General features: G+C 41.6%; 1 protein-coding gene across 1 annotated transcript in view; it reads left to right on the forward strand.

The window, feature by feature from the left end:
• Positions 1 to 13209, forward strand: part of TMEM132D (transmembrane protein 132D) — an 898865-nt gene that overhangs the window by 615435 nt on the left and 270221 nt on the right. The window contains exon 4 of the mRNA XM_069557007.1: positions 6179 to 6362. Within this exon, the coding sequence (XP_069413108.1) occupies positions 6179 to 6362 (184 nt within the window). The remainder of the gene's footprint in view (positions 1 to 6178; positions 6363 to 13209) is intronic.

The following is a 13209-nucleotide window of genomic DNA, read 5'->3' on the forward strand; positions in this document are numbered from 1 at the left end:
CCAAGCTCTGCAACCAGAGAAGCCTCTGCAACCAGAGAAGCCTCTGCAATGAGAAGTCTGTGCGTTGCAACAAAGAGTAGCCCCCACTCGCTGCAACTAGAGAAAGCCCAAGTGTAACAGTGAAGACCAAACACAGCCAAAAATAAATAAATAAAACTTTTTAAAAATTAAGAAATTAAAGGCTGAGATTTTGAACCCAATGTACCAAGTGGCCCATGTAGGGGGAAGCTATGGGCAAATAAGAAGAGTTCCTCAAATCAAGGATATATTATTCAACTTCTCTGTGGAAGAGAACTATTAAGAGATGCCTCCAAGCCAACTGAGGTGGAACCAGTCAGTAGGGATCTGAGGAGTCCCTGAGAGGATGCATTACCACACCGCTGCTTCCATTTCTGTCTTGTGTGCAAAGAACAGCTGCAAGCAAGACAGGGCAGGAAGGTGGCTCTTGGCTTCCTGGGCTGGTAGGAGCCACACCAGTGAAAGAATCTAAACCTGTAGGCAGCTCCATGCCCACAGTGCTCTGAGGTCCGTGATCCAGAACTGAGCCTCTCCACGGGTGACTGCACTGTCTTCCATGCAAACTCTGCTCAAACTTGACAGCGATACTGCCTTCCAGATGGAGTTCACACATAAAGCTTTGCCCATCACTGTTGCTAATTATTAAACTTGGTCTCTGCAGGGAGGGAGCTTCCCCGCTGGCGGTAAAGAATCTGTCTACAATGCAGGAGCCCTGGGTTTGATCCCTGAATTAGGAAGATCCCCTGCAGAAGGGAGTGGCTATCCATTCCAGTTTTCTTGCCTGGAGAATTACATGGACAGAGGAACCTGGCAAGTTACAGTGTATGGTTTCACAGAATGTCAGACACAACTGAGCGGCTAACATTGAGGGAAGGAGAAGGAGGCACAATGGGTTGGGCTGGGTCTAGGGCCACTGAAAGTAGCATCTGAACACTTTACGCTGCTCCAGACCCCCAGGCACCCTTGCCTGGAGCTCTGTTCTCTTCCTTCCTCATTCTCTCACTGATGGACATCGGAAACCCTGAATGTTTCTTCTTCTTGGTTCATCTGTGTCTTCACAGATTTTACTGACCATATTTCCCAAATGTGCTCAGTTAGGACATTCCATTTCAAATACCATTATATACAAAGTACTTCCAAGATTGTGGGTATCCATATAATTAAATTGTAAAACTTCTAACATAGTTGCTCATGATCTGGTGGCATAATAGCATGACCTGGATAAAAGAAAAGAGAGAAAGATGGAAGCCAGGATGGAAGGAAGGAAGGGGAGGGGAGAGAGAGAAGAAGGAGGAAGGGGAGGGAAAGGGGTGAAGGAGGAGAAGAAAGAAGGAAGGAAAGAAAGAGAAAGAAAGGGAAATGACAAAGGAAAAAAGGAGAAGAGAAAAGAAAAAATCTGTGCCTCACCCCACTCAGAAACAATCAGAACTCGGAGTGTTGCCTGGTCATTAGTTTATTTGTGAAGTTCTCCCCAGGTATTTCTAATCCCTGGGTAAAGTGGAGAAACAATGCATATGATATATGCAGACATATTTCATAAGCTTCTACTTCACAATACTTTGTCTGTCCCCTATAACACAGTAGATACCAGGTGTTGTCCTCTGCGCTAGGCACTCTGGAAACAGGCTAAGGATGACTACTCTTTTCAAAGTATTTCAGGCTAAAACCCAAACACTCCCACAGCAAAGGTACAGTCCTTAGCTTTCCAGTTAAACATAAAGAAGTGATAAATATTGCCAAGTATGGAAGAGTTCTGGAAACTCTCAAGTGCTAAATATTTCCAAAAAGTTATTAAAACTCAAATTTCCAGTGATTTGCTAAGACACACAAGGTGAGTTCTTCCAAAGCTAGATCACCATATGCAGAATATACAGAGAAAACTGTCAAGGACCTGGTACACACCCTAGTGCCTCAGAAATACTGAGAAGCTCCTGCATGCAAAGGAATCATTCAAGAAAAACACACAATTTCAGAATACGTGACCTTCCTAGAGTTTGCTCTGGCTGCCAGGTTAAGAGTTTCCAACCTAGGTTGTTTTCATCAGCAAATCAAAGAGAGGGAAGTTAGTTCAAAAGAAACTGTTTGCTTTATCCTTTGGCCAGGCAAGGGATCTAAGGGCAAAGAGAAAATCAGACTTGATAGGAAAACCGTGCAAGATTACTGAAGGAGTAAAATTAGAAGACGCAAATAGAGCACTTTCAACATTATTGTTATTCTGACCAGTGTGGAATGGTACCTCATTGTAGTTTTGGTCTGCATTTCTCTAGTAATTAGTGATATTGAACATCTTTGCATGTGCCACTTGGCCATCCACATGTCTTCTTTGGAGAATGGATAAAGATGTGGTACATATATACAGTGGAATATTACTCAGCCATGAAAAAGAATGAAATTGGGTCATTTCATTCTAGATAGACCTAGAGTCTGTCATATAGAATGAAGTAAGTCCAAAAGAGAAAAATCTTTAGTGCATATATGTGGAATCTAGAAAAATGGCACAGATGAACTCATTTTCAGAGCAGGAATAGAGATGCAGACCTAGAGAATGGATGGATGAACATGGGGCTGGGGGAAAGGGGGTGGGATGAGTTGGGAGACTGAGATTGACATGTATGCACCACCATGCATAAAACAGATGACTAAGTATATGCTACCATATAGTATAGGGAGCTCAGCTTGGTGCTCTGTGGTGACTTAGATGGGTAAGATGAGGGGGTGGTGGGAGGGAAATCCAAGAAGGAGGGAGTGTATGTATATTTATAGCTGATTCAGTTCACTGAACAGCAGAAACTAACACAGCATTGTAAAACAACTGTATCCCAATAAGTAAAAAAATACATATATATTGCTGATGTTATTTTAGATGGGTCTTGCAGAATGGGAAGAATTTGACCAAATGGAGAGATTTATAAAGGTATTTCTGATAAAGTGAACTCTGAGTAAAATGTGAGGATGTGGCGGTAAGAAAAGTCCCATATTCCAGTGGAATCTGAAATTTTTCAGTTTTGTTGAGGTTAGGGCACCTGGAAGGGGGGAGGAAAAGAGAACAGTGTAAAAAGTATGGAGCAGGGTCACGATACTGCATACAAGGAATTACTACTCTGAAGGAATTCCCACGTGCCTCCATTGTGGAGTTGAGTTTCTGAATTCAACTTTGACCAATTCTGCTCTGTGAATTTCCCTTTCCTTGGGACTAAACATAGAAGGCAAAGCTCAGAACAGCCAAAAGAAGGATTATCCCATTTCATGAATGGGAGAGGAATACTGGAATGCTTGCAAATTCCAAATATAAAAACCAAGATTCATTCTGGTATCGCTTTCCCAAGTTTCCTGTGCTTGTGGAGACTGTCGTTCAGAGTTCCAAAAAGGCAATGGCATGTGTCTTAGGAAAAGAAATCTACACAGGGTATCAATCCACAGTGGCTGACACAATTTGTTTCTAATTCTTATCACTGCCACTTGTTTCTTTAAAGAGTTCAACGTCTTTCTTTCAGAAGCCTAGAGAGAGTGATTCTTGTAGGATTTAAAAATCAGGTGCCAGTCTCTTTTGTAAATAAGTTCATTGGTAACATTTTTTTGATTCCTCATATAACTAATACATGTTTGTCTTTCTCTGACTTACTTCGCTTAGTATGATCATCTCTGCTGCTGCTGCTGCTAAGTCGCTTCAGTCCTGTCTGACTGTGCGACCCCATAGACGGCAGCCCACCAGGCTCCCCCGTCCCTGGGATTCTCCAGGCAAGAACACTGGAGTGGGTTGCCATTTCCTTCTCCAATGCATGAAAGTGAAAAGTGAAAAGGAAGTCGCTCAGTCGTGTCCAACTCTTAGCGACCCCATGGACTGCAGCCTAGCAGGCTCCTCCGTCCATGGGATTTCCCAGGCAAGAGCACTGGAGTGGGATGCCATTTCCTTCTCCAATGCATGAAAGTGAAAAGTGAAAGGGAAGTCGCTCAGTCGTGTCTGACTCTTCGCGACCCCATGGACTGCAGCCTAGCAGGCTCCTCCGTCCATGAGATTTCCTAGGCAAGAGCACTGGAGTGGGGTGCCATCGCCTTCTCTAGGTCTATCCATATTGCTGCCATGGCATTGTTTTGTTCTTTTTTTACGACTGAGTAATAGTCCACTGTATATATGCACATGTATCCATTCACCTGTCAGTGATGAACGGGCATTTATGTTGTTTCCGTGTTTTGTCTCTTGTGCAGAGTGCTGCTATGAACACTGGAGTGCTTGTATCTTTTCAAGTTATGGATTTATAACTGATTCACTTTGCTGTACACCTGAAACTAACACAACGTTGTTCATCAATGATACTCCAATGAAAACTAGAAAATTTAAATGAAGAATAAATTAACTAATTACATAAAATAAAAGCCAGTGCCATTTTGTTCTCACCATTGCCCATGGTTCACTGTAGCTACTCCTGTTCCATGTGAGAGGCCGCTGCTCATGCAGGGAGTTTACCTCTCTGACTGGTGCTCTCTCTTTGGGAATATCTTCTGATCGTCCTTCTCTTTCTTGCCCTCCTCCTCCCCGTGTTCCAAATTCCCCACCATTTATCTCCGAGCTTCTTATTGATACATTTGCATAGGTCTGATGGTATGATAAATATTTCAATAGCTTTTTCATATCTTAAAGGCCAATTTTTGTCCTCTTAAATGTCAAGGTCAGTGATCATTTTTGCAATTACATGAAATTCCAGTTTCTAGAGACAGATCTGATAGGTGGAAGTGGCTTTGGTCACATAGGGTTAAAAAGCATTCTCCTTGCTGCCTCCTTGGTGAACCCTCACCTATATTTCTTCACATCTTCCCTCGAGGAGTGGTTGGCACCACATCTGCATCTTTTTCACCTGTCACTTAGAAAAGCAGATGTTTTATAAAAGCTAACTATAAAAAAGAAGAAAAGGTAGCCAGTGAATTAAACTAACCAAAATAGCTGAAAAAAATCATCCTGATATTCCAACTTGAATTCATTTTCAGATACGTGTTTACAGAAAACCCAAGACGTCCGAAAACTAATCATTGTCATAATCACTCCTGTTTCCAGGTAACATCTGGCTACTTCTCCTTGCTCATCCATGTGGGTCCCACAGCCCCAGTCTTCTGTTCGCGGCTCATCTCTGATTCTCTGCACTTCTTTCTCATTCCCACCAGAAATAAAAAGCCACATCACCCTCAAACACCTTTAAAATTCTGTGCATCCAACTTGAAGGGACTGTGGCTTTGGAAAATCCAATATAGGCAGCAAAGAGATTTCTGGGAGTGGGAAAAAGAATCCCGTCCTCCGAGATGGAGCTCAGGGAAGAAAGATTTAGGAAATTCAATCAACACTTCATGTAGTCATCCACAAACACCTGTTCTGGGGACTCTGAGCAGCTCACAAGAAACAAGGGCTGGGAAGCTTGAGCAATGGTGTTTAAGGCCAGGCCAAGGCTGTGAATCTTCTTAAAGGCTGTTCTTTTGGATATTGAATATCTTTTTTTTCCTTTGTTTTTTCATTGATATATAGTTGATTTACAATGTTGTATTAGTTTCAGGTGTACAACAAAGTGATTAAGTTATATATGTATCTATTCTTTTCAGATTATTTCCCATTATAGATTATTACATGATATTGAATATAGTTCCCTGTGCTATACAGTAAATCCATGTTAGTTATCTATCATATATATAGTAGTGTGTACTTGTTAATCTCAAATCGCCTAATTTATCTCTCCTCCCTCCCCTACCCCTTTCCCTTTGGTAACTATAAGTTTGTTTATGTCGGTGAGTCTATTTCTGTTTTGTAAACAAGTTCATTTATATCTTTTTTTAGATTTCACATATAAATGATATCATATAATATTTGTCTTTGACATATTTCACTTAGTATAATAATCTTTAGGTCCATCCACATTGCTGCAAATAGCATTTATTTCATTTTTTATGACTGAGTAATTTTCTATTATATGTAAATATGTGTATATATCATGTAGATTATATATGTGCATATATCACATCTTCTTTGTCCATTCATCTGTCAATGGTCATTGAAGATTGCTTTTCCAACAGACTCTTTGAACGATAATATAAGTGCGTGTGGAAATTGTCTATTGCCTGCCAGGCACGCCCACCCAGCCCTCAGTGTTGTTCTCTCCTTCTCTCTCCTTCCGTCCAGTGCAAATGGTGCCTCCTATGAAGTCATGCAGATCGACGTAGAAATCGAAGAACCCAGTGACCCGCCGGCCACGCAGCTTGTCACATGGCAGGTTGAATATCCAGGAGACATCACATCTGACTTGGGTGTCTCCAAGATCTACGTGAGTCAGAAAGACTTGATCGGAGTCATCCCATTGGCCATGGTAAGAAAGTCCCTGCCCTGGGCTGTTAATACAGACCTCAGGGAAAGGCAAAGCATCACACACATGACCTAAACACACTGGGAAAATGTCAGTGAGCCCAGAGCCAGGGTCAGGGAAAGCTGACAAAGTTACTGCAAATTGCTGATTCTAAACACATACTCATATATATCTTTAAAATATTATTTAGAAAATAATCAAAATCCAGGCATTAGATTTGGGTCTTCCACTATAAGAAAAGTACTGATGATTTTATCAAGATGTGTGTATGATACACTGGAGATTAGTCAAGGATCTTAAACATGTATACCTGCAGAGACCAAACAGATCCAGCATCTGAGTAAAAGGTAACAAGTGACTTGACAAATACCTACCCAGTGAAAAGGCCTAGCTAACAGGAAAGCCACGCAGGAAATTCAAGAAAAGCCATGCAGGAAAGCCAAGGAAAACTCTGAATTCTTAAGACCTACTGACTTTTCAACAGAAAACACACATATAGTTTTAGTGTGAACCATCAACTCCTTGTTAGAGCTAATTTTATTTTAAATCAAGCTTGTCTGGGGAAGGGTTAGCTATAATCCATTCACAGGCCTTCTATTTGTAACTTGTAAAAGATTTAGGCCTCTAAGTCAGTCCATGTGTTTCCCCGGATTTATGGAACACAGATGGGTTTTCATCCTTAGGTAGGACCTGCCCCCTGGTTGCTATGCAATGGGCCACATTGCGTGTGGGAAGACTGAATACCCAGGTTGACCTCAACAAACACACCGATGCCTTGTGTAGCCTCACCTTTTCCCAGGGTGTCTCTACAAAAGAATAATACATTTTCCTAATGTGAGTTATCACAGTGCAAATGCTTGGGATTGAGAGTCTGCTAAGAGTACTTTGAGCTTCCTCATGTTACAAAAGTACTTTTACTGTTGGAAGTGAAGGATTGACAGCCTCATGTCTCCCTCTCACCATCTATTAGGAATTATTGACAAGTGTTACTATGGGGCCATGAAAGGATATCAAGAATCAATCTTTCAAGGTAACATGGACAGTTGCCTAGTGACACTAAGTTGGTTATTATACTGTTCACTAGGTGCTGTAAAGGTGTTGAGGTCCTTCAGTTGATAAGGGCTCTTATTAACTATTTCTTTTATTATACTTTAAAGGCGCCAAATCTCCCCTGGTACATTATTTCATATGTGACAGCAGCGCTCCTTCGTTTAGGCTGTTAGTGGTTCTGTTACTGGCAATGGCAAAACTGTTTGTCTCGAATAAGTAATTATTTGAATTTGTTCCCCTTTTCAGCACCTTTAGTCTGATGAGCTGTTAGCCATACACTGCACGGCTCCTGTTGCTTGGCTCAGCATCAGACAGTCTGCTTGGTTTCCCGAGTTCAGCATTTCTTCTGCCGAGACTGTCAGCCTGTTTCAGACCCCACTGTTCTTCATAACCTGCATGAATCCCTGCTCACATGAATCCACTTTCTGTCCTCTCCTGCTCTCTCAAACTGTTCTCACCTTGCATCACCCTTTCTGGCTACGGTACGTGTAATTGTAGAAGTGTATGTAATGGCAGAGCTAGAAGAATCTCAGTTTTTATCAGGTAGGAATTGCGTTTGGCTGAAAACAAGCCCTAACCTGCCCTCCCCACTCACTCCACTTTACCCTGGCCAGTAGTCACTTTAATACAAGTGTGTTTTTCCTTCATGTAAAAGAACTCTTAAGGTTTGTAGTGCAGGGCTGGTACTTTGCCCCATGCTATCTGAGACTCAGTCTTCATCTTTATTTCTGCTTCAGCAGTCGAAGGCATACGTTCTATCCTTATGGTTCCCTTATGGTCCAAAATGGCTGCTGGGATGCCAGCCAGCATATCCGTATTCTCCCAGCCAGAAAAAGGAAGAGATATAGAATAGGATCCGTTCCTTTTCCCTTTCAAGAAGTCGTCATAAGAAGCCAGTGGAATATTTCTATGTGTATCCAATAAACAAGAACTTGGTTATATGGGCATACTTAGTTGGAAGTCTACTTTTTAGCATGGCACATTTGCTTAGGTTCTGTTACAAGGAAACAACAAGAGATTAAATATTGCAAGGCAATGAGCAGGATTTGAAACAATCCTTCTCCATTTCCAGATGAGAAAACTGAGGCTCAGAGAGGTTCCTCATCCGGGCACCTGTTTTCCATTCTGTGTTCATCTTTATGAGCCTCCTGGGAAGCAAAATAAAATATACGTATATCTTAGTCTCCTCTTACCAGCTCTTGTTGTTCTTTAGTTGCTCAGTCGTGTCCGACTGTCTGCAACCCCATGGACTCTAGCCCGTCAGGCTTCTCTGTCCCTGGGATGCTCCAGGCAAGAACACTGGAGTGAGTTGCCATTATTAGCTATGCATCCTTGCTTAATTTCACTCTGGCTCAGTTTCCTCATCTACAGAGTGAAAGAGATAATACTCATAAGGTTGATGTAAGAGACGGTGATAATTCAGGAGGCCCTGGAAGAGTGCCCAGTGAAGTCAAGCATACAATAAATGTTTGCTCTTAATACAATCACTTAGTTACTAAATGCAAAAGATAAATAATTCCCTAGCAATTATGTTGTAAAGTCTTTCAGGAAAGTGAATGTTCCCAGTCCCCATGTGTCCCAAGATGAGAAGAGTGCTAGGCAGTGTGTAGATGCTCATGATTCTTTTCTTTTTTAAACAATTTTAAACAGTTACACTCCATTTACAGTTATTGCAAAGTATCAGCTATATTCCCCATGTTGTAACAGTAAGTCTTTGAGCCTACCTTACAGCCAATACTTCATAACCTCCCTCTCTCTTACCCCTATATCGCCTGTTCACCACCTCTCCCAACTACCCTAGTTTGTTCTCTAGATCTGTGAGTCTTCTTTTTTGTTATATTCACTAGTCTGTCATATTGTTTTAGATTCCACATATAAGTGACATCATACAAAATACGTCTTTCTCTGTCTGACTTATTTCACTTAGCGTAATGCCTTCCAAGTTCTTCCGTGTTGCTTCAAATGGCAAAATTCGGTTCCTTTTTGTGGCTGAGGCATATTCTTTTGTTTATATACATCAATCTTCTTTATCTACTCATCTGTGGCTGGACAGTTAGGTTGTTTCCATGTCTTGGCTATTGTGAATAGTGCTGCTCTGAATATTGGGGGATGCTCTCTAATTCTTGAATGGAAGTCAATGAATTGTATTAAAATTGCATTCAAAGTTTTTTGCTAGTACCTTGTGAGCATCTTCCTCTGGAACTTAAAGTCTTCGCGGTCCTGACTCCTCAGTCTTTTGTATTTGGAGCTTTTTGAGTCCCTTTTCTAGAGAAAGTTGCATCATTTCACCTTTGACTTGACTGGAAAAAACTTTACTTGTTTTTAGGGGAGTTGTCATTAAATGGACCTTTTGCTGTATATTTTCATTTTTACTTTATTTTTGTTCATGATGTGTTTGTTGAGAGGTATTTAAATCGGGTATCATTCTGTCATCTACTCATTTGTGCCACGTATTTTTTTATTGAGGTTTGTTTGATTGGCAGTGTTGTGCCAATCTCTGCTGCGCAGCAAAGTGACTCAGTTACATACATACAGGCGTTCTTTTTATATTCTTTTCCGTTATAGCTTGTGACAGGATGTTGAATATAGTTCCCTGTGCTGTACAGGAGAACCTTATTGTTTATCCATTCTAAATGCAGTACTTTGCATCTACCAATCCCAAAGGCCCAGTCCACCCCTTCTCCTCCCCTACATCCCCCTTAGCAACCACAAGTCTGTTCTGTGTGTCTGTGAGTCTGTTTCTGTTTTATAGATAGGTTCATTTGTGCCAGACCCAACAGTCTCACTCCTGGAAATAAAACCAGAAAAAACTATATTTCAAAAAGATACATGCCCCCCGCCCCCTGCTATGTTCACAGCAACACTATTCACAACAGCCAAGGCATGGAAACAGCCTAAATGTCCGTCCACAATTGAGCGCATAAAGAAGAAGCGATCCGTACATACAATGGAATGCTACTCGGCCATAAAAAAGAGTGAAATGATGCCATTTGCACCAACATAGATGCACACAGAGACTATCATGCTAAGTCAAGTAAGCCAGAAAGGGAAAGACACGTACGGTATCATATCACTTACCTTTTTTTTGAGATGTTAGAGACAGAAGGAAGGCCAGCTCACCTGGACCGTAATGAGTCCATGAGGAGAGAACCCTTTGAGTTGAGCTCAAGGTCACATAGAGGCTTGTAAGCTAGAGTACAGAGGTGGATATTTCAATGTGATAGGGAGTCACTGAAAGGCTTTCAGCTCAGCAGCCGCTGTGCTAATGAATGTTTTTGGAGAACACTTTGGCTGTGTGTAAAGAATGGATCTGGGAGAGCAAGGGGACATCAGAGCGGACTACTCTGGCTGCTGTGAAATAACCGTGACTTAGAAACGTGGCGTTTGCTTGTCCCCACCTCTCCCATCTGAATGTGAGCAGCCAAGTGGCCAGGTGGCCCCAAGGGGTAGAACATAGCATCCTTCTATCCTCTTGCCAAGTGACTCCAAAGACACTGACCTTATCCACATGGCCCCAGATTAATAACAGACGTGTCCATGTGGCAGCCAACAGGACTAGGACAAGGTGCAAGGGGAGGTGTGCCCCTCTCCACCAAGGACACGACCCTTCTCTGAATCCACCACCTCCGCTCCCATCCCTTCAGCCCATGAACTCAGCTGAGTGATCACGTCCAGAGCAAGGGAGGCTGGGAGAGTGAGTTTTATGACGGGAGCCCCTGTGTCCAGCTATAGATATATTTGGTGAAAATGAATATGGGGAATGTATATATATAGATGTATAATGGGGAGACACTGAGGTTATTCTGGACCACTCCAGTGGACTGTGGTGATCTCCATGGAGAGATGCAGAGGCAGACCATTTTAGGATACATCTTAGCAGGTAAATGATGGGACTTTTCAATACATTGGTTATAGGTGTGAAGGAAGGATCTGGGGGGAAAGATGAGTCTGATTTTAGACCCAACCCCAAAGTTCCCTATATATGATTGTTGTTGTTCAGTGTCTAAGTCATGTCAGACTCTTTGCAATCCCATGGACTGTGGCATTCCAGGCTCCTGTGTCCTCCACTATCTCTAAGAGTTTGCTCCAGTTCATGTCCATTGAGTCAGTGATGCTGTCTAACCATCTCATACCCTGCTGTCCCCTTCTGCTTCTGCCTTCAGTCTTTCCCAGCATCAGGGTCTTTTCTAGTGAGACAGGTCTTTGCATCTGGTAGCCAAAGTATTCAAGCTTCAGCATCAGTCCTCCCAATGAAGATTCAGGGTTGATTTCCTTTATGATTGACTGGTTTGATCTCCCTGCTGTCCAAGGGACTCTCAAGAATCTTTTCCAGCACCACAGTATTAAAGCATCAATTCTTCGGCACCCAGCCTTCATGTCCAGCTCTCACATCCATACATGACTACTGGAAAAACCATAGCTTTGACAATATAGACCTTTGTTGGCCAAGTGAAATCTCTGCTTTTTTAATACACTATCTAGGTTTGTCATCACTTTACTTCTAAGGAGCGTCTTTTAATTTCATGGTTGCAATCACCATCTGCAGTGATTATATGATAGTACCACAAAAACCTAAAATGTTTTTTTAAAAAGATTTTCTATTATAAAATTTCCTGTGGTCTACATTTTCACCCTCAATTCTTTGCCCACATCTCTGATAAACTTTTAGAAATACATTTGAATCAAAGGATGGGAACCAAAAAATTTGCAGTACTATAATATTTTTTTAATAAAAGCCACCAAACTGCGCTCCTCCAGGGGACCCACAGACTGCATCTCTTATGTCCCCACCATTAGCAGACAGGTTCTGTACCACTAGCGCCACCTGGAAACCCCAGTCTCTTTTAACTGTCCAGTTTATTAGTGTTAAATATTTTCACTGATGTGCAACAGATCTTCAGAATATTTTCATCTGGCAACTCACTGAACACTAGCCCCGCCCCCCCCTCCTCCCAGTTGTTAGAAGCTCCTTCTACTTTCTGTTTTTATGCCTTTTGATCGTAGCACTGTAAATATTCCTCCCAGTTTACCATTTGTCTTCTGGTGTCACTTACTGTATATATTATAGCATGCAGAAGTTTGTGGGTATATGTTTAATTTTTATGCAGTCAAATCTACTGATCTTTTCCATAGTGGAAATCTTTTTCTCCTGTAACCAAGAGGAAAAATCGTGTCTGTTTTTTGTGTTCTTGTAAAACCTCCAAATATTAAAATGTCCCCCCACAGCATATTTGAATAGGTAGGACTATAATCTTCAGAAAACAATGCTAAAAGTAAATGCAGCTGTGACTCCCTGTACACAGGGGGTGAGCACACGGCCCCTCTGTTCTTTTCGAGATGTGTAACTTCATCTCCAGGAAAGCTTTGAGATGATGCCCAGTTAAGCCATTCCATTCAAAGTTCATTTTCCAAAAGACGCTTATTTCTTTCTCAATATTTTGCGTATTTTTTCCTGATGTCTATGGCCTTAAAACCTGTGTATTTCTTTTTCCTAAATCCATTCGTGTATCTCTCTGTTATTACAGTATTCTTTTTTCTGTTCAGTAAATGATCCCTTACTATCTCATGGGTAAATCTTTTTTTTTTTTTTTTGTCCTTTGGGAGAAAATTCTGAAGAAAAGGTCGTTAAATGAGCATTGCCATTAATCCAATGAGTGCTTGTCTGTAACTGCATGTCATTGTCGGGTTCTAGGGAGCATGTTTGCATTTCTTCCATTTCTTGCATTTCTTATCAGAAAATATTCTTCCAGGGGTGGGGGGTGGGAACCCAGTTTCTCAAGGTTCTTTATCATTCTTTCCT

Source organism: Ovis canadensis, chromosome 17 (assembly GCF_042477335.2).
Source record: "Ovis canadensis isolate MfBH-ARS-UI-01 breed Bighorn chromosome 17, ARS-UI_OviCan_v2, whole genome shotgun sequence".
NCBI lineage: Eukaryota > Metazoa > Chordata > Mammalia > Artiodactyla > Bovidae > Ovis > Ovis canadensis.